The sequence below is a fragment of the Schistocerca nitens genome, chromosome 5 (assembly GCF_023898315.1).
Source record: "Schistocerca nitens isolate TAMUIC-IGC-003100 chromosome 5, iqSchNite1.1, whole genome shotgun sequence".
Lineage (NCBI taxonomy): Eukaryota > Metazoa > Arthropoda > Insecta > Orthoptera > Acrididae > Schistocerca > Schistocerca nitens.
Window position 1 is genome coordinate 581048389 of NC_064618.1, and position 22173 is coordinate 581070561.

Sequence of the window (22173 nt, forward strand, 5' to 3'; positions counted from 1 at the left end):
ACTACTTTAAGTGTCTCATTTCCTAATCTAATTCCCTCAGCATCACCCGACTTAATTCGACTACATTCCATTATCCTTGTTTTCTTTTTGTTGATGTTCATCTTATCCCCTCCTTTCAAGACACTGTCCATTGCATTCAACTGCTCTTCCAAGTCCTTTGCTGTCTCTGACAGAATTACAATGTCATCGGCAAACCTCAAAGTTTTTATTTCTTCTCCATGGATTTTAATACCTACTTCGAATTTTCCTTTTGTTTCCTTCACTGCTTGCTCAATATAGAGATTGAATAACATAGGGGAGAGGCTACAACCCTGTCTCACTCCCTTCCCAACCACTGCTTCCCTTTCATGTCCCGCGACTCTTATAACTGCCATCTCGTTTCTGTACAAATTGTAAATAGCTTTTCGCTCCCTGTATTTTACCCCTGCCTCCTTCAGAATTTGAAAGAGATTTTTCCAATCAACATTGTCAAAAGCTTTCTCTAAGTCTACAAATGCTAGAAAAGTAGGTTTGCCTTTCCTTAATCTAGCTTCTAAGATAAGTCGTAGGGTCAGTATTGCCTCACGTGTTCCGATATTTCTACGGAATCCAAACTGATCTTCCCCGAGGTCGGCTTCTACTAGTTTTTCGATTCTTCTGTAAAGAATTTGTGTTAGTATTTTGCAGCTGTGACTTATTAAACTGATAGTTTGACAATTTTCACATCTGTCAACACCTGCTTTCTTTGGGATTGGAATTATTATATTCTTCTTGAAGTCTGAGGGTATTTCGCTTGTCTCATACATCTTGCTCACCAGATGGTAGAGTTTTGTCATGACTGGCTCTCCCAAGGCCGTCAGTAGTTCTAATGGAATGTTGTCTACTCCCGGAGCTTTGTTTCGACTCAGGCGCTTCAGTGCTCTGTCAAACTCTTCACGCAGTATCGTATCTCCCATTTCATCTTCATCTACATCCTCTTCCATTTCTATAATATTGTCCTCAAGCACATCGCCCTTGTATAGACCCTCTATATACTCCTTCCACCTTTCTGCTTTCCCTTCTTTGCTTAGAACTGGGTTTCCATCTGCGCTCTTGATAAGGTTCTCTTTTCTCCAAAGGTCTCTTTAATTTTCCTGTAGGTTCTCTTTTCTCCAAAGGTCTCTCTAATTTTCCTGTAGGCAGTATCTATCTTACCCCTAGTGAGATAAGCCTCTACATCCTTACATTTGTCCTCTAGCCATCTCAGCTTAGCCATTTTGCACTTCCTGTCGATCTCATTTTGAGACATTTGTATTCCTTTTTGCCTGCTACATTTACTGCATTTTTATATTTTCTCCTTTCATCAGTTAAATTCAATATTTCATCTGTTACCCAAGGATTTCTACTAGCCCTCGTGTTTTTACCTGCTTGATCCTCTGCTGCCTTCACTACTTCATCCCTCAGAGCTACCCATTCTTCTTCTACTGTATTTCTTTCCCCCATTCCTGTCAGTTGTTCCCTTATGCTCTCCCTGAAACTCTGTACAACCTCTGGTTTAGTCAGTTTATCCAGGTCCCATCTCCTTAAATTCCCACCTTTTTGCAGTTTCTTCAGTTTTAATCTACAGTTCATAACCAGTAGATTGTGGTCAGAGTCCACATCTGCCCCTGGAAATGTCTTACAATTTAAAACCTGGTTCCTAAATCTCTGTCTTACCATTATACACTCCTGGAAATGGAAAAAAGAACACATTGACACCGGTGTGTCAGACCCACCATACTTGCTCTGGACACTCGAGAGGGCTGTACAAGCAATGATCACATGCACGGCACAGCGGACACACCAGGAACCGCGGTGTTGGCCGTCGAATGGCGCTAGCTGCGCAGCATTTGTGCACCGCCGCCGTCAGTGTCAGCCAGTTTGCCGTGGCATACGTAGCTCCATCGCAGTCTTTAACACTGGTAGCATGCCGCGACAGCGTGGACGTGAACCGTATGTGCAGTTGACGGACTTTGAGCGAGGGCGTATAGTGGGCATGCGGTAGGCCGGGTGGACGTACCGCCGAATTGCTCAACACGTGGGGCGTGAGGTCTCCACAGTACATCGATGTTGTCGCCAGTGGTCGGCGGAAGGTGCACGTGCCCGTCGACCTGGGACTGGACCGCAGCGACGCACGGATGCACGCCAAGACCGTAGGATCCTACGCAGTGCCGTAGGGGACCGCACCGCCACTTCCCGGCAAATTAGGGCCTTGTTGCTCCTGGGGTATCGGCGAGGACCATTCGCAACCGTCTCCATGAAGCTGGGCTACGGTCCCGCACACCGTTAGGCCGTCTTCCGCTCACGCCCCAACATCGTGCAGCCCGCCTCCAGTGGTGTCGCGACAGGCGTGAATGGAGGGACGAATGGAGACGTGTCGTCTTCAGCGATGAGAGTCGCTTCTGCCTTGGTGCCAATGATGGTCGTATGCGTGTTTGGCGCTGTGCAGGTGAGTGCCACAATCAGGACTGCATACGACCGAGGCACACAGGGCCAACACCCGGCATCATGGTGTGGGGAGCGATCTCCTACACTGGCCATACACCACTGGTGATCATCGAGGGGACACTGAATAGTGCACGGTACATCCAAACCGTCATCGAACCCATCGTTCTACCATTCCTAGACCGGCAAGGGAACTTGCTGTTCCAACAGGACAATGCACGTCCGCATGTATCCCGTGCCACCCAACGTGCTCTAGAAGGTGTAAGTCAACTACCCTGGCCAGCTAGATCTCCGGATCTGTCCCCCATTGAGCATGTTTGGGACTGGATGAAGTGTCGTCTCATGCGGTCTGCACGTCCTGCACGAACGCTGGTCCAACTGAGGCGCCAGGTGGAAATGGCATGGCAAGCCGTTCCACAGGACTACATCCAGCATCTCTACGATCGTCTCCATGGGAGAATAGCAGCCTGCATTGCTGCGAAAGGTGGATATACACTGTACTAGTGCCGACATTGTGCATGCTCTGTTGCCTGTGTCTATGTGCCTGTGGTTCTGTCAGTGTGATCATGTGATGTATCTGACCCCAGGAATGTGTCAATAAAGTTTCCCCTTCCTGGGACAATGAATTCACAGTGTTCTTATTTCAATTTCCAGGAGTTTACATTGTACAGTGTGGCATTTTATAGACATTTTATTTATTCTATTGCATTTTGGAACTTTGAAAGTAGTTTATATTTTAGAAAGTATGAATAATAAGAAGAAAATTGTAGCAGTGGCTGACAGTTTGTACGCTATGTACTCGCATATTTTTCGAAAGAAAAATCACACAACACATGTAAAATGAAATTATTGTGTGCCATTGATGACCAGGAGACCCCATCCAGGGAAGTTTATTCGCTGGGTTGCGAGTCTTCGTTCAGGTCATGCCACACTAGGTGACTTGCTTGTTGATGATCATGAAATTATGATGAGGGCAACACAACACCCAGTCCACGAGCGGAGAAAATCTCCAATCCAACAGGGAATTGAACCCTGGTGTCGCTGCATGGCAGGCAAACATGTTACCACGCAGCTAAGCAGGCGTACCTCTAAAATAATAGGCATAACTGACAATAACAAACATAGTAGAATCAAGATTGTATTGGAAGTCATCTATAGTGGCGGTTTACACTACTCTTCTCCGCCTTGTACACTTCATTGAAGAGGCCTACTTTTTTCTGAGGTTATTTCTGAAACTAGTGAAGGTATTTTAAATCTGGAAATGTGTATTTTTGTCACCAAATGTGTTTCCTTTTATTGAAATAAAATAACATCAGTGTTCTTAATGAAACACATACACCATTTGGCTTGCTTTTCCAATCTAAAAACAGTTCATTACAAAAGATGTTGATGTTAGTACTTAAGATTTTTGCTCACATGTTTAGGAATACTGACGCACCTATATATATATATATATATATATAGGGAAACATTCCACGTGGGAAAAATACACCATGCTGTTTGCTTGCCTCTTTGCCTTTACAAATGTCTGCTTGTGTCTGTGTATGTGCGGATGATTATGAGTGTGTGTGTGTGAGTGTATACCTGTCCTTTTTTCCCCCTTAGGTAATATATATATATATATATATAAACACAGATGATGTAGACATTTGTAAAGGCAAAGAGGCAAGCAAACAGCATGGTGTATTTTTCCCACGTGGAATGTTTCCCTATATATATATATATATATATATATATATATATATATATATATATATATATATATATATATATATATATAGGGAAACATTCCACGTAGGAAAAATATATCTGCTTGTGTCTGTATATGTGTGGATGGATATGTGTGTGTGTGCGAGTGTATACCCGTCCTTTTTTCCCCCTAAGGTAAGTCTTTCCGCTCCCGTGATTGGAATGACTCCTTACCCTCTCCCTTAAAACCCACATCCTTTCGTCTTTCCCTCTCCTTCCCTCTTTCCTGATGAGGCAACAGTTTGTTGCGAAAGCTTGAATTTTGTGTGTATGTTTGTGTTTGTTTGTGATATATATATATATATATATATATATATATATATATATATATATATATATATATATATATATATATATATATATGATGTGACTTACCGAACGAAAGTGCTGGCAGGTCGATACACACACAAACACACACACGAAATTCAAGCTTTCGCAACAAACGGTTGCTTCATGAGGAAAGAGGGAAGGAGAGGGAAAGACGAAAGGATGTGGGTTTTAGGGAGAGGGTAAGGAGTCATTCCAATCCCGGGAGCGGAAAGACTTACCTTGGGGGAAAAAGGACAGGTATACACTCACGCACACACACACATATCCATCCGCACATACACAGACACAAGCAGACATTTGTAAAGGCAAAGAGTTTGGGCAGAGATGTCAGTCGAGGCGGAAGTACAGAGGCAAAGATGTTGTTGAAAGACAGGTGAGGTAGGAGCGGCGGCAAATTGAAATTAGCGGGGATATGTGTGTGTACGAGTGTTTACCTGTCCTTTTTTCCCCCAAGGTAAGTTTTCCCACTCCCGGGATTGGAATGACTCCTTACCCTCTTCCTTAAAACCAACATCCTTTCGTCTTTCCCTCTCCTTCCCTCTTTACTGATGAAGCAACAGTTTGTTGCGAAAGCTTGAATTTCGTGTGTATGTTTGTGTTTGTGTTTTTTTTTTTTCCTTCAGCCTTGAGATCTCAACATATGTCACGGAAAAATACTAAAACTTGTCTTCAAATCAGGGAATTTCACTTGGGGAACCTTGTGGCAACCCGAATTACAATGTTGACAAACATTGATCATTGTTCCGAAGTCAACCTATATATCCGCAGCATAATTGAGTATTGGATCTGAACACCAAATGTTGATTTTCAATTGTCACATTTGTTCATGTGTTTTGTAGACATTCCAAATTATTTTGTGCATAAGCTCCAGCTGAGTGAGTGAAATGTGACTTTATCCATTGTTTAGGAGTCATAATGGATCGCACTCAAGAAATTTGTATTCAGTTTGCCTCCAAATGCTGGCTACGCTCTTTATCAGTCTCATTGACGCAATGATCATGTAGTTGGTTTGCATAGCGTGTACGCCGACCAACATTTAGATGCCTCACTGTGGTATTTTTCCCAAAGAAATAAACCGTGAACTGAAATCAGTGGAATGTTTGCAACACACAAAATTACCACAAACTGACATCAGTTTGATAATGCACTGAAACATTGCTTTTAATTCTTTTCTTTTTCTCAGGATATCAATATTCAGTGCGGAATTTGTTGTTGTTATTAGAACGTTACAGCAGAGTTGTCAAAACTGACCATCACATTTCTTTCATTGAGATTTTCATACAAAAATACCATCCAACTTTTCTGGTGGACTTTCCAAAAATTTTCTTTAACACAAACCTTGTCCTGACAATTATGAACACAACAATAAAAGCAGTCTGTCTGTTCTCAAGTGATGGTCTTTCATGCGTCTGGCAATTGATTTTTATTTATATATGAATTAAGGTTTTTGGCTCAGAAATGAGAAAAAAAAGCTTTAGATTGGAAATTAAATACTCTCTCTTGGGACTTTGTCTGGTCACAAGAGTGGTCTCATACGAATCAGAGCAAGAAGTGTCGCAGAAACTTGGCACACTGTAAAAATGCTGCATTTTTGCGGTTGCAGCCCCCCTCCCCCCCGCCCCACCCCCCCCCCCCCACCTCCTCCCTCCGCCCCCTCCTCCTCCAAGGTGTGAATTGAAAAACAGACTTCATTCATGTTATTAAAGATTTCACTTTTATTGCAAAGTTTCAAAGCGAATCACGCATGCCACGCCATTTTGCCAGAAATTGGAGAGGCCAACTGGTGATGTACTAGTGAATGAATTTTTATCTACTCTTCTCTATCATTGATTTTGTATCCCTTGAAAAAGATGTCATATCCCTTCCAACCATTGTGGAATTTCCTGAATTCTATTATTCTTAAGCAGCTGTAATTTGCTCCACTGGTAAATCTGCTCCTGTAATTGCTGGGCCAGTTGGATGAGATCTCAGTTTCAGCAGCTGTCATTAACTAATAGTAAAATGTGTACTGTAAAGTTCGTAAACACAGACAGGCATCAAACACTTTTCACTCTTTCCATATAGAGGCGCTATCTAGTATCACATTTTCACATGTAGTTTTCGTGTGTGTTAATTAGCGTACATTTGATGAATTTTATATTTACATGAGATAGGTATTCAAATTGAATGGGGGTGGGCGATGAGGTTGAAACCACTGATTATCAGTATCAAGTGCTACCGATTGATTCACATGGTCCGCCAAAATATTATTGTATCTTAAGTGGATTAAAGTCACTAGGAGAACTTCAGTGTTGATTTTCTTAATAATTTTTTTTAGAGTTACAGTAAACTCCTTTGGTTTGAGATCTGACCATCACATAGAATAAAATATAAAACATTACAAAAATCTGCTAGCCATGTGGTCCTGTTGTCAGTGAATTTACGTGATATCTTACATTTTCCAGTAACAGTGCCAAACAGTAGATGATAATAATGAATGTTATAAGTCCTAATTTCTTATTATACAAAAGTACAGGTAATTAAACATTATGTGAGTACATTTATAAAATTTAGCCCCTAATTATTAATTTTCCTAGTGTATTATTGGCAACTATGAAACTAGAAGATTGTATTTTGAGTAATAGTTTCATAAATGTTTTGGATTTAAAAGAATTAATGGTTCTCATAGCAATTTAATAGTAAAATCGCTGGAAATATTTTTTCAGGTGATGATCAGATATCAGAAGGAATCCGTTGCTCTCCAGGAAATAACTGTTCTTTCCATGGAGCAGATGCAGCCATTCACAAAGCTGATAAAACTTTTCATTCATGGTATCGTGATAGAATGGACGCCATTGTCAATAACGACTGTTCTGCTTCTGCAGACAAAATTGATTGCAATAACAGTTGCCAGAAGACTTTTGGTACCATTAAATGGTATGTACAATGCAAAGATATTTGTGACTACCTTCATGGGGAATCTGATAGCTATAATTTGTTTGCATTTGTTGAAAAAAGTATATTTATAATGTTAGAAGATTGCTGGAAATTTTGTTTTACTTCATTCATTCATACGTAAGTACCCTATTGGGGTGGGGGTAAAATTATGAAAATAATGGTTTATTCATTTGGTTAACTATCTCCTCGTGTATAATTTTGCCTGCTTGTGCTGTTCTGTCTCATTTCCCTGTCTGTCCACTCAACCCATTTTGCCACTTCTCCCCTTCTTACAAGAAATCATTTATCTATTACATGTATTGTCTACCTTATCAAGAACAATTTTGGTGTTATTTTCTACCAGTTTTGGTATTGGTTTCAGAATGAATATTTTTGAATTTCTGTATATTCTAAATGTCTGTCGTACTTTATTGCTTTATAGTGCCATGCTGAAAATTAAAACATATCTACCAGTTAACTTATATTTAGTGACATTAACATCATATTTATATACATGTTGGGGGAAAAACAAAAAGTTAAATTTATGTTAAACTGTTAAGTGCAGTCAGTTAAAGAAAAAAAATTACTCTGCAACCATATGTTTGAAAGTTCTTCAAAAGAAATGAGTGTCATACCTTCAGACCTCTTATGAGATATTACACTGCCAATCCATCAACAAATTTGTGTGTTTCATCTTCAGAATCCGGAAATGCTGGAGAACAGTAAGGCTTGGTGGATGAATGCTCCCACGCATTAAAAACTGATAAGTAGTAATGTAGAGCCAAAGTTGCCTTAATAATTAGCTTTGCTGTATCCATTTCAACTGCAATGATATGACAGTAGTTTCTGCTACTTGATAGTCAAAATACTAGATGTAATTTTAATTAAGCTGCATGCATAAGTAAAAATAGTTTCATATGAAATTAATGGGCCTTCGGCATTTGTGGAACACTACATTACAGCATTTTGCTGTTGGTGGCACCTTCAAATTTTTATAGCTGCCTGTGCATTCAAAAGTTGTCAGGTATTGGTCCAGGTAGAAACTGATGATGATGGAGGACATCCCCACAGAGTGTGATGTGTCCTACAGACAATGCCACAAGTTGTAGAGTGACCAACACTAATTCTGCACTGTCATTTTCTGGCAATAAGTAATGCACATCATAAGGGCAAGCTTAATAAACTATTTCTAGTTATGATGATACAGTTCACACCACATTTTGTCATTTTATTCTATCCATCAAAATAATGGGGAATCTAAAATTAAATTTTTTTGACATTTAATTTTTTAGTTACTAATTTTGAAAGTTTTCAGAATTGTGCATTTTTGTCATGTTTTCAAATCTTAAAATAGCCATCTCTAAAACTGTATGGCTAACAGATCTGAAATTTGTACCGTTTTGTTCAGTTTCTCACAAGCTTTAAAAAATTTTTCTGTTCGCCACATTCAGAAAAAATGCAAAATTCTGATAAAGAATTTTTTAAAATTCTGATTATTTCGAAATAGTAGTTTTTAAGGACAACGGACAAGAAATATTTTGATCATACACTGTTTGTTAAAGTATGTGTCAAATTTCATGATGGTATTCCAGTGGGAAAATATTGAAATAAATTTTATTTTACTGGAATTTGCGTTGCCACAGCTGTGTGTGGTTTGCTTGCCGGTCCATATAACTGAAATTAAAATGAAATTATTGAGTACTAATTAGCACAATATGCTAAACAATATCTTGCAACAATTAGCATAAATAATTTAAGAGACATTGTGTGTCATTTGGTTTATTTAACTTTTAATGTATTTATTTATTTTTATACTACAGTGGAAAATATTCATGTTTACTGACACATTTCAGTAGAGATGAATTGTTGATCAAAATTAGCAAAGCATGGGAGTGGGGATTTTGGAGCAGGTTTGCATGCATGTAGATCTACTTCGTGAACAACATTGACTTTATTAATTACGAATTGTTTATAAATAAATCACACACTTCTGGAAATACACAAAATGAAAAATTTCTGGAAGTGGATACCTCTTGTCCAATACAGTATTCTAAAAATTTGTTGAATATCTCACATGTTAAAGCAGGAGAATAATGTGTGTAGATTCGACTGAGAAGCAGTCAAATACAAATCACACTCTTGATGTACCCGTATACCATCAGTTCATTTGTTTAAAATACAACTTTTGATTGAATGATGAACGAAGACAGTACCACATTAGGCACACGGAGAAGTCCATGGACTAGCAAACATCAGTGGTGTGTGCCAACAGTCTAAATCACAGTCCAGGAGGAAACCATGTTCTGCAGGTACATCAGTAGGCACGCCACAGAGCTTACTGTAACCATTGGATGGTTGCAGTGAGGTGACAGCAGTCCACAGCAGCCACTAGTGTGTACTGCCATGTGACTTGGGACCAGTGGATGCATCCTTCTCTGCCATATCTTGTTTGCACCACACCCAGTGACCTTGATGACCATATGGATAATTACATTTACTCTCCAACTGATACATCTGACTAAATTTCAAGAGCAACCTTTTTGAAATAGTAGTAGTGGCATTTTACGCAAAATGTAATTTCCCACTTTACATGAGCAGTTGCCTTAACTGCTTTGGCTGTCCATGCGTGACTCATGGCCAGACACAAACTTCTATATCATCATCCCTGCGTCACAACCTGTACTCTTACACACATTATGTACAGGTTGCGGCACAGGAATGACACCATGTGAAAGTCTGGGTCTGGCCGATAGTCGTGCTTAGATAGCCAAAGTGGCTAAGATGACTGCCCACATTAAGTGAGAAATCTAGGATTGAGTCCCAGTCCAGCGCATATTTTCTTTGTTGTCATTCCCTTGTACAGCAGGGTGTAGTTCGTATTTGCAACTGCAAGTACATTTCATGTATTTCATAATGGCTGTAGTTGCCGCACTGCCTGTTCAATGTGCAGACGTGTTCAAAGACACATTGCATCATTCTTCCTAACCTCACAGGCAGTGCAATATCATATATATTCCAGTTGTTTGAATGGAGTAAAGCAAATAATCCATTAGTCACTTTTTTCTGTGTGACAAATGATGAGCATGCAGTAGAAGAATGGAGCTTGGCAAAAAGATTTTATGATACCACAGAAATTACAGGTATTCCAAATTATGATGCTTATCTGCTTAGATTCCTAGAAGTGGAGCATAAAATTCAAGAGGGTCCGTATGCAGATAGCATGTCTTTTGAAGTGTTTACAGGATTTATTGCTTGTGCAACAAATGGTGGCCTGTGTGGTACCAAGATATGAAAAGGTAGGAGAATTAAAACCTTTTATTTATGCATCCTTGTGGACCAGCTCCAAACTAACCAAGGACACCACAAAAATTGACAGTTCCAAAATAACGTCATACTCATGTTGCCACTGCTCGACTGCCACTGGAAGAACGTACAGACTTATCAGATTAAGAGATGCACAAAACCTCACAGATATGTTGGAAAAGAACATATTGTTACATCAATAATTTGGCATTATTGCTTGAAAGGACTAAAGTATTTCATTCAAAGGAAGGCTATATAATCTTAGACTCTAATAAGATTGTTATTGGATGCCATACTTTTTTTTTTTTTCAAGATGAGTAGAAAGTTTCTCAATCTGAAGCCTCAAATAACACATAGTTAAGTAGTAACAGCTACATCAGTGTTTAATAGTATTAAAGTATTTGTAAAATATAGGTACAATTAAGTAAATTACTCATAATGTTTATTGAGTGTGTGTTGTTAGGGTGTATGTTATAGTAATTGCACAGTTAACATGGGATAGGCAAACCAAAATTTAAATGTTTAATTCTAGTAATGTAATAAAATTACTGTCACCAAATAAAAAATAATAATGATCTGACAGCTGTATTTGAGTTTTCACCATTTAAGGCATCCTTTACAACTTAGGCTTGTGTTATGCTATCATATTTCTTTGTCAAAGTTGTTATGTCAATTATTTATGTCAAAGAAATTTGATGGTGCAGTAGGGAATTTTGTCAAATCTCACCTGTCATCAAAAAACTATGATCAAATTTAGGGCCTTGCCATGTTGTTGTTGTGGTGTTCAGTCCTGAGACTGGTGTGATGCAGCTCTCCATGCCTTGCCATAGAGTTGGTCATACAAGTTGTTCATGTTCTGTTCATTATAATGTCAAAAGTAACCAATTGGAGCACTGGCGTTGCTACAGCTATTTAATGTCTCTGTAGTGTGTTTGTAAACATGGCTTCAAAGTTGGTGTGTTCCCTCGACTTTTTTTAAAAAAAACTTACTTTGACTAGAGTGGGGAGTGAGTGAGGGGCACAGTGCATGCTATTAATTGTGTGTTAATGGGCGTGTGGAATATGCTGCAGGCAATTTCACATCCACAATCACAGCTACATTGGTTTAGGAAAATTCATTGTTTTTTATGAGTATAGTCTAGCAGCACATATTTTTTAAAACTTACAAGAAACTGAATAAAACAGTTCAAATTTTAGAACTTTCAGTCAGATAGCTTTTAAAATATGAATGTTCCAAGGTTGCAAAACACGACAGAAAATCATAGTTTTGGAAACTTTGAAAATTAACAACTTAAAAATGAAAGGTTGAAAACTGTCTTAATTTTGCCTGTTTTAATCTATAACTTCTGCAACTGCAGGTCTGCCATTCTACAGTATGTCTTCTAAGTTAAGCCATAGGATCAGTATCACCGGAAAGTGAAATAGTGTTAGGCTTTTTTTTTCTGTAGTGCCCGTTCTGTATATTCCTTCATCTACAATCTTTTCCTTTCTTGCTTAGTTCAGGCTTGCCATCGAGCACTTCATATTCATACTGGTGCTTCTGTTTTCCATTTTAACATTTCTATGCTTCTTTTTACAGCCTTGCATTTTTTCCTCTAGCTGTTGTTGCTTTGTTATTTTTCACTTTCTGTCAATGTCTCTTGTCTTTTTTTAACATCTGACTTCTTTTGTATTGGCTTCATTTGCTATATTTTTATATTTTATCCTTTGTCAGTGAAAGCGTAGGGTGAGGGGTTTTATCAGTTGAGTGGTTACTGGAAGATAAAGAGGTGAGAGTGAGGGTTGAGGAAGGGTGACTGACAGCTCAGGGAGATATAGCAGGTTTTAAAAAACGGGAATGCGGAAGGGAGATGCAGTGAGTGTATGGGATATGGATACAACACATGAGCACCAGAGCCAACAAACTCCTTCAGCATACGCTGTTGATGACATGGGGAAGTGGATCGGGAGGGGATGAAAGAACAGAGGATGGGGAAACTTGGGAAGAGGGTGTAGGTATGGCAGGGTTAGCAGAGACCGAGGCAGGAGAACTACAGAAACGGAGGATGTGTTGCAATGATCATGCCCACCTAAGTAGTTCAGAAAAGCTTGTACTGGGGAGATTGTGAAGCAGACATTGAAATAAAGCATTTTGGGCTCAACAGTGCTTCCTGCCACATTCAACGCTGTTCATGACCACAGCAATACTCAAGTATAGGTCGAACGAGTGTTTTGTAAGCCACCTCCTTTGTTGATGGACTACATTTTCTAAGGACTCTCCCAATGAATCTCAACCTGGCACCCACCTTACCAACAATTAATTTTATGTAATCATTCCACTTCAAATCATTCCGTACGCATACGCCCAGATATTTTACAGAAGTAACTGCTACCAGTGTTTGTTCTGCTATCATATAATCATACAATAAAGGATCTTTCTTTCTATGTATTCGCAATACATTACATTTGTCTATGTTAAGGGTCAGTTGCCACTCCCTGCACCAAGTGCCTATCCGCTGCAATTCTTCCTGCATTTCTCTGCAATTTTCTAATGCTGCAACTTCTCTGTATACTACAGCATCGTCCGCGAAAAGCCGCATGGAACTTCCGACACTATCTACTAGGTCGTTTATATATATATTGTGAAGAGCAATGGTCCCATAACACTCCCCTGTGGCACTCCAGAGGTTACTTTAACATCTGTAGACGTCTCTCCATTGAGAACAACATGCTGTGTTCTGTTTGCTAAAAACTCTTCAATCTGTGGCTGTAGAAAAAAATGCCATGAGGGAGCTAACTGATATATTCGGCATGGGTGGCATTTTGCCAGCATCGCTTCTAGGTCTTTATTTATGTTTTTTCTTTTCCCAGTAGCAGTGCATTTGGTACATTGTTGTAACATTTGAAGCATTTTCGGTTTTAACACTTTCGGAATCACAACTCATGTCTTTCCTGGTTCTGAAAGTACCAAAATGACGGTCTATGTGGACAGTGAGAGCATGTCTCATGCGGCAGTACGAAATTTAAGGTTGACCAACACTTTTTCTGAAGGCCGCTCAGATTGAAGGTATTGTTTGAGATAACAGTGGATACTTCAGCACGAGTTTTACTATCACATTGGCATTCAGTGGAAAATCTTTAATAGTGTCTTGATTGATGATATCTAAAGCTGAAACACAAATCAGCAGAAGGACAGAAATTTGTATCGTGCAAATCTATGTTTGTATGTTGAGATGTGGACCTGTAAGCAATTTTATAATCATAGTTTGATAAAAGAAGTGCCTGTGCTGTAAGCATTGAGCCATTCTGTAAGGAATGGTAGTATTTGGTGTAAATATAGCTACCAGTGGCTTGTGACCTTCCTAAATTACACCATATTTTAATAACAGTACAGAGTGACAGCGACCACTGATGATATGTGGACGTGGTCTGAAGGTGGCAGTGTAGCTGAAATGGATCCATCACAATAAAAACATTAAACTACTGTAGCAGCATTCTGGATTTTATTATACAATGCTTCCTTTTCAGTTTGACTATAACTATTCTGAGCAGTAGTGATTGTCTCAAACAAGCTGTTTAAAACCACGTTGTCTGTGTCACAGGACTGTGCCGATTCAATATTCAGAAGCATCTGCTGCAGAATGAACATTTTAGTTGACTCATATGTAATAAGATGTGTGGTATCCAGTAAACTTTTTTTTAATATGTCAAATACATGTCGGCACTCATTATTCCATATTCATTTTGTTCCTTTTCATAACAACGTATACCTAAAACAAATTTGGTGCACTGGTGACCCCAAAAGGCAATATTTCGTATTCATCAAGTCCAAATGAAGTATTTATGCCCAAGAATTTGTGTGTTTCCTCATAATGAGGTATCTGTAAGTAATCCTCCTTCTAATTTAGCTTTTCTAAGTATATACTACCAGCTAATTTATTGGCATTTCCCATTGGCTACTAGTAATTGTTTCTGTACTGATATTCTGTTCGAGTGAATCTAGTTCCTATTTCACCAGTGACTTTCAAAGCAAATAGAATATTGCATGCTTTATAGAGTTTGGCGCAATGTTTGGCTTCAAAGTGATACACGCTTTGTAGTTTCTAATGCTACTTGTTGCTTCAGAAAAATCTGTATTGTACTTTTGCAACAGTTTTTACCATTAGTGTGAATCTTGACTCACCCCTTCTTGCATTGTGAAGCTTAGTTTATTGAGTAAAAGATGACCCAATAATTTGTTGCTTTGGGTGAATTTATTACTGTGACTCTGACCCGTTTTGTGAATTTCTTCTATGCAACATTTGTTTTTGATCGGTATTTGATCGTCGCTGTAGCTAAATATCGAACTTCTAAATTGTGTTAAATTCAATCCTAGATTTTTGTATACCTGCAGATTGATTGCAGAAAAGGAAGAGCCTATGCCAGTTTGAAATTTCAGTGGTACTTCATTCATTCTGAGTATCACAGACAAAAGCTTTGTCATTAGCTGAGAACATAGCATGCACTTTATTCTTTATCCGCAAAATTTATTGATTTGCAGGTGTTCATCTTGAACATCAGTTGTATTATTAGTATTTCTGTTACGAATTGCTTTTGTGTGCTTAGTATTTTATTACATTGCCTAATTTCCTTTGTGTTGCCTACTTCAGATTTATGAACAACTCTATTTTTGCAGTACACTCTGATCAAAAGTACCTGAACACCTGTTAATGGCATGTGGCCACCTTTGTGACAGCTTGAACTCTACTATCGAACTTTATATTCTGTCTTTGGTTTAATGGCAGCCCATTCTTCCTCAAGAGCCAAAACCAGTGAAGGTAGTGCTGTCAGGCACTGGTGTCTGGAGCAAAGTTAAAGAGCTAATTAATCCAAAAGGTGTTCTATTGGATTCAGGTCAGGACCACGGTCAGATCAGTCCATTTCAGAAATGTTAAATGTCCACAAACTGCTTCCTCACAGGTGCTGATTTGTGACAGGGTGCATTATAATAGTGATTCAGACAATAATCGTCTCCGAAGTATTCCTCTACATAGCACACAATGCTATAAAATATGTTCATGTCCATGACCTTCCAGATTTAGTGTTTTTGTAAGCGCAACAAGGGGAGCACACCTTAATCGTAAAAACATCCCCATACTGTGACACCACCTCCTCCGTATGACACTGTTCATATGATGGCAGATAACATTCTTATCACTCATTTCCAGTCATCCACTGTTCATTGGCTTTGCTCTTCACACTCCTCAAGTGTTAGTCGGCATTGACAACAGAAATGTCTGGCTTGTGAGTAGCTTCTTGTTACCCCATTTTTTTTCAACTTCCTATGCACTGCTGATAGCACTTTGGCACTTGAGTGATTCCTTCTTTTGATTGCATGTGACTTTATTATTATTATTATGTTCCCTCGTTTTTTTTTTTTTTTTTTTTTAACAACCGGTTGACACAATGCTCGCTGGTCCCTGTTCATCAGTACTTGAGGCATGTGTGGTTGACTTGGGTGTCTTTAGAAGGATTGAAATGTCCCTAATGCTATTGTTACTCAGGCGACATCCACTGACTAGCCCGCATTCGAAGTCTGAGCTATCCTAACTCAGATATTCTGTTAACTGATTCATTACTGATTAAATCAATGCACACCACCTCCTTTTATATGGCAGATCCACATCCCATGATACCTAGTGGCCAATTCTACATTACATAGGGGTGTCTGGATACTTTTGATCAAATAGTGTATGTGCGTTTCTGAAGAACAGTCTCTGCACTTGTGAGTAACATTACATCATGCTCATTAATGTAAGTTCCATCCATGGAATCTATTTGTGAGTGGATGTTGCCTTATTGTGCCCTGTGACTGTCCGCCTTTGCTGCAGTCATGGCTTGTCCATGTAGGTTGTTGTCCATGTGTCATGAACACACTAGCAACTTCGAACTGGAATGCATCATCTGAGGCAAGCAAGTGTTTGTGACCCCAGACTGAAGGCAAACATTCCTGTAGCAATGGGTGAGTCAAACTAAGAAGGTCTTTCTTTAACTTATTGTGTGAGAGTATAATGAGCATTTCATGAATGAGAGAATCTGTGTAAGAGTTTTTGGACTTCTCATCTTCACACAGAAATTTGCAGTCTCTACTGAGCCCCTAAAAATATACTATCCTCACTTTTTAACCTTGATTGGATGTTTTAAATAGCTGAAAAATTTATGCCTGTCTGCTGCTATGTGCATTTGTGTTTTAAATTAATGTTGTAGCTTATTTTAATATCTGTATATGATAGTGTCACAGGATTTGCTTCAGCACATATTTTTTGAAATAATTTAAAAGTTTTTATGCCAGTGTTAACAAGGAGAAAAGCTTTGCCCTCAACTTGATAATTTGTACATGATGAAATGTTGCACCAATCTGCATACATATTTCTGTATGGATTCTACTTCCTGATCAAAAGATGTTGATGGCAGTGGTGCCATCTTGAAATTTTCCTGGACTTATTCTTTTCCGATTCCAGTTTTGATAGCCACACCATGAAGAGTTCTTGTGTTGTTGAGAGTTGTTATAGCTGTACCAACAAATGGTGCAATAAATCTGGTTGAGCCATTGCTCAAAAATAAAATTTGAGATATCTTCCTGCAAAGGAAATGGGGTTAGCAGCCAGAACAGTGAAGTCGGAATGCCACACTAAATTGTGGTCTTTCTGTTGGGTTGCCAGAAAAGTTCCACATTAACTTTGTTTCTTTTCTCATTATCCAGGTTTTTAGTCCTTTGCCTATGTAGCCATGTTTTTAAATGTTCCTTTTTCCTCAACAACAAGTTTCTACACATTTTTCGTCGAGGCCTGATTTTTATTTTATATTCACCAAGTACACTTGGTGCCAACACATAATGGGAAAGGAAGAGAACCCCCTTAGCACTGGAAGTAGTAGCTGTTACGAGGTGACCTGCACTCAGCAACTAGACAGCCTTGTCACAGGTTGTAATAGGGTTAGTCAAGATCTGCTGTGTAATGATGTCAAAGAGATTAGTAACAATCAATACTAATGATAAAACTGTGAAACTGTCTTGTCTGTGTGTTTGTCTGATTGAACTTGCTAATTCCAAAACTACTAGATCAGGGCTTCACAACATACGTGCTCGCGGAGCAAGCTGTGAGCAGCCAGGCGCGAGCACGGAGCAGCGCGAGCACGCTACCCCCACTACCGGACCAGAGCGGAGAGTGGGGAGAGTCACGTGGGGCACACAACAGCTGCCGCCAGTCAATGTAAATCCGCGGCCACCTGCAGGGATATCACTCACGAATTATTATTGCGACAAATGAAACAAATAAAGGAGAATGTACACGTGCCACATAATTTTATTAGCTTAGTGTATGCCTCTACATTCGTATTAATTTGTGAACTGTTACACAATGAAAGGTGTCACTGAAGTGTGGAATTCTCGGTTATTCTGTACTTTTTGCCCTTTACAATTGCGTCTATGTTCGGAGTAATTGTTCTTGTGCACTGTAGGCGCAGCATGCAGTTTAAATTTCGATCAGACAATGCGTTTCTCAGGCGCGTCTTGTTACATTTCATTCCAGAGAACAGTTGTTCACAAACATACGTGGAACCGAACATTGATATTATTGTAGCCGCCAGTTTGTGCAAACGAGGAAATCTATCCTGAGGGAAGTGTCTGCAGAATTCCAAAATGTTTTTCTTGTTCTGAAATTTGTCTCTGTATTCTCTGTCACACTGCAGGTCAATAAGTTCTAGTTGCAGCTCAGGACGAATCTCTTCAATATTCGCTGAATATGGAGAGGAGAACAGATCAAAATCACTGTCTAGTGCTGTCAGATCTTGAAAGCGTTGATCAAATTCTTCCTTAAGGGCAACTAAACTATGTGAATAAAGTTCACAGTCTTTGTGAAAATCTTGCATGGATGATAATTTAGGAAAATGAGCTAGATTTCCTGTTTCCAGCTGACTCACCCAAAGTGTCAATTTCATTTTAAAAGCTCGTATTCGATCTATGAAATGAGTAATTAGCAGATTTTTACCTTGCAGTGAAATTTTCAAAGCATTCAGATGGCTAGTTAAATCTGCTAAGAACGCGAGATCACATATCCATGAAGGCTCTTTCAATTCAGAAACACACGTTATTTATTTCCATGAACATATTTATCTCATCTAATAGGCAAAAATTCTATTTAATAATTTGCCACGACTAAGCCAGCGGACACCTCTGTAATAAGGCAGGCTACCATACTGGTTTTCTACATCCTCAAGAAAGCTTTTAAATTGCCTATGTTGTAGCCCATGCTTCCTTATATAATTGGTTGTACGAACAACAACACTCATCACATTTTTTAGAGTGATACTCTTTGCACATAAGTTTTCCTGGTGTATCACACAGTGAACGCCCCTTATTTCATTCGGCACGGTCAGTTTTTTCATTTTCTCCTTCAACAGCGCAATGAAACCTGATTTTTTCCCTGTCATCGCTGGTGCACCGTCTGTAGACACTGAAACCAAAGAATTCCACGACAATCCTATATTTTCAACACTTTCTTCAACACTACTTAAAATATCACCTCCGGTTGTAGTGTTCTTCATGGCTACTACATCGAGGAGCTCCTCCCTCACCTGAAGATCTCTATTAACACCTCTAATAAATATGGCAAGCTGCGCTGTTCCAGTGATATCAACACTTTCGTCCAGAGCTAGAGAATACGCCATAAAATCTTTACAGATATTTGCAAGCTGGCTCTGGACGTCGTCTGCCATGTCTTGTATGCGACGCATAATGGTCATGTTAGATAATGGCACAATCCGAAACTGTTCAACTTGAGATGGACACAAATGTTCCGCTGCAACTACCAAACATTCTTTTATTAAATCGCAATCAGTGAAGGGGCGCAGGGATTTTGCTAAAAGTAAAGCAATTTTGTAACTCACTCTGAGAGCTGCCTCAGTTGATTTTTCTTCGTCGTCCAGATATTCTTCGGATAGCTTCCTTTTAAGTTTAATAACTTTCTGTGCACGATCTGGTCCATCATATTTTCCACTTCCGTAGTCTTTGGCGTGGTACGACATATAATGTCGCTGCAAATTAAATTTCCTAAAAGAATTCAGCGTTTTGTGACGTACTAAACATTTTGCAACACCATCTTTTACTGTAAACAGATACAATTCCTCCCAGTGGGGGCTGAACTGCGAAAACATGGTTGGGGTTACACAACGGCGACATGACATGATTCTTAACTTGCGAAGTGACTGTTACAGCTGATCGTAGTACTTTAAACGTTACACAGTCGGCGCGAATTCAATAGGCACGCTGCGGCCCTGTTCAAACGTACGCGCGCATTTCCCTCCCTCCCTCCCTACTCCGCGACCTTGCACCTGCTCGCGAGCACGTGCCTGAGCAGACGCGAGTACTCGCGCTCAAAACCGGCCAGTTGTTAAGCCCTGTACTAGATGAATTTTCATGTGATTCTCACCTGTAAATAGAGTGTAGCTTGGAGCAATGGAGCAACGTTAGGCTTTATTTTATCAAAATTGGACAATTTAAAAAAAAAAAAAAAATGGCCTGAGGTGTGAACAATCACCTAAGGCGGGTGTGCCCCCTTGTGAAGGGGGCCCCCCAGTTGGAAGGAGCACGCCATCGAAGATGCTGGCAATCATGGGGGATTTCCTCGCGATGAGTCACTCATCTTCACAATCCACATCTACAAAACGTAAACAAAATGACACTAGTGATTCAAAGAACCTTCCTGCTGCACCATGGTTCCTCATGGTCTCACATACTGAAGATGGTCAGTCTTTTGCCACAGTAATATGATCAGTCTTTCGCCACAGTAAATCTGTTTATTATTCAGAAAGGTATTGATGCAGTTGCTGGCGCTGTGAAATCCTGCTCTCGTTTACGGAATGACACTTTGCTTCTGGAGACTACTTCTCATTCTCAAGTACAACAGCTGCTTGCTGCCTCGCTTCTTTATGGCTACCCTGTTCGTGTCGAGGCCCATATAACTTTGAATTCTTCCTGTGGCGTAATTTACACCAGGCTGCTCGATGGTCTAACCAAGGCGGAAATCCAATCTTACCTCTCTGATCAGGGTGTCATTGCCGTCCATCATGTAATGAGAAAGGTAGATTCCTCCTTAGTGCCCACCCCGCTCTTTTCCTCACCTTTGATAGAGTGGTGCTGCCATCCAAGGTCAAAGCAGGCTGTGAAATTACCACAATCCAGCAGTACATTCTGAACCCAATGCGCTGCTACCAGTGTCATCGTTTTAACCACACCAGATTGTCTTGTCGACACCCAGTCAAATTCGTAACCTGTGGTAGGGATGCAGACGACAGCGATTGTCCACCTGCTCCTCCCCACTGTATTAACTGCAATGGTGGCCATGCCGCCTCCTCTCGGGATTGTCCCATGTATCTTAATGAGTGGGCTGTCAAAGAGGTCCAGGTAAAGGAAAAAGTGCCTTACCCAGTCGCCTGAAAGTTACTGGCTAGTCGCAAATCCTGCGTTCTCCCATCCGGCAGGTATAGTTCTGTTCTTGTTACCCCTCACTCCATGAACGCTCCATGAAGGACATGGCCACGCAGACATGCAACCTCAAATTCCGCTCTGAGGTTGTGAAATCACCCCGTCCAGCTGTGCAGCACCCGTCAAACTCTCGCCTCAAGGGGTGAAGCCTCCAGCTACACAACCGGTAGGCCGTAAAGGGCAGAAGGAGTTCTCCTGTGTAGATTTCCTCTGTCTTTCCAGCCAAACAGCACCAGTCTTCATCTAACTGGAAAGGCTCTGAAGAAGTCCACCTAAGACAAACGGTCTTCTCCTTCGCCAACTCGAAGATCCTCTTCGACGATGTCACCACTGGTACCTTAGCCCAGCTGGCCTCTGTATCGCCGGTACGCACCGCCAACCGTTTTTCAGTGTTGGACTCCATGGAATGACTGCACAAGCAAGCCGATGTTTCTGTGGACCCCATGGAGCAGGATCGTTCTCCTCCTGTGCCCTCTAATAGCGACTACACCGGCTGTCACTCGGTGGCCGCCAAGTTGACACCCCTACATCTCTTCCTCCTCATGACTGTCCTCCAATGGAACAATCGTGGCTTTTGGTCCCACAAAGAGGATTTACGGCTGCTTTTAGCGTTGCAACGTCCCCTTGTACTCTGCCTTCAGGAAACAAAATTGCGCCCCACTCGATGACTTTAATGCGCGTCATCCCCTTGAGGGTTCTCCCATGACCTGTCAGAGAGGTGCACTCTTGGTTGACCTTCTTAACCAACTTAACCTCTTCTGCCTTAACACTGGAGCACCCACTTTCCTTACTGACTCCTCATACACCTATTCCCATTTGGACCTATCCTTCTGCACTGACCAGCTTGCCCGTTGTCTTGAGTTGTCTGTTCTTTCTGACACCTACTCGAGCAACCATTTCCCGTGTGCTCTCTGTATGCTGACTCCTACCCC

The 22173-nt window shown here is 40.2% G+C and overlaps 1 protein-coding gene across 2 annotated transcripts in view; it reads left to right on the forward strand.

Annotated features, from left to right (window-relative positions):
- Positions 1–22173, forward strand: part of LOC126259948 (uncharacterized) — a 279616-nt gene that overhangs the window by 99339 nt on the left and 158104 nt on the right. For both annotated transcript variants that reach the window (XM_049957053.1, XM_049957051.1), the window contains exon 7: positions 7227–7437. In XM_049957053.1, the coding sequence (XP_049813010.1) occupies positions 7227–7437 (211 nt within the window). The remainder of the gene's footprint in view (positions 1–7226; positions 7438–22173) is intronic.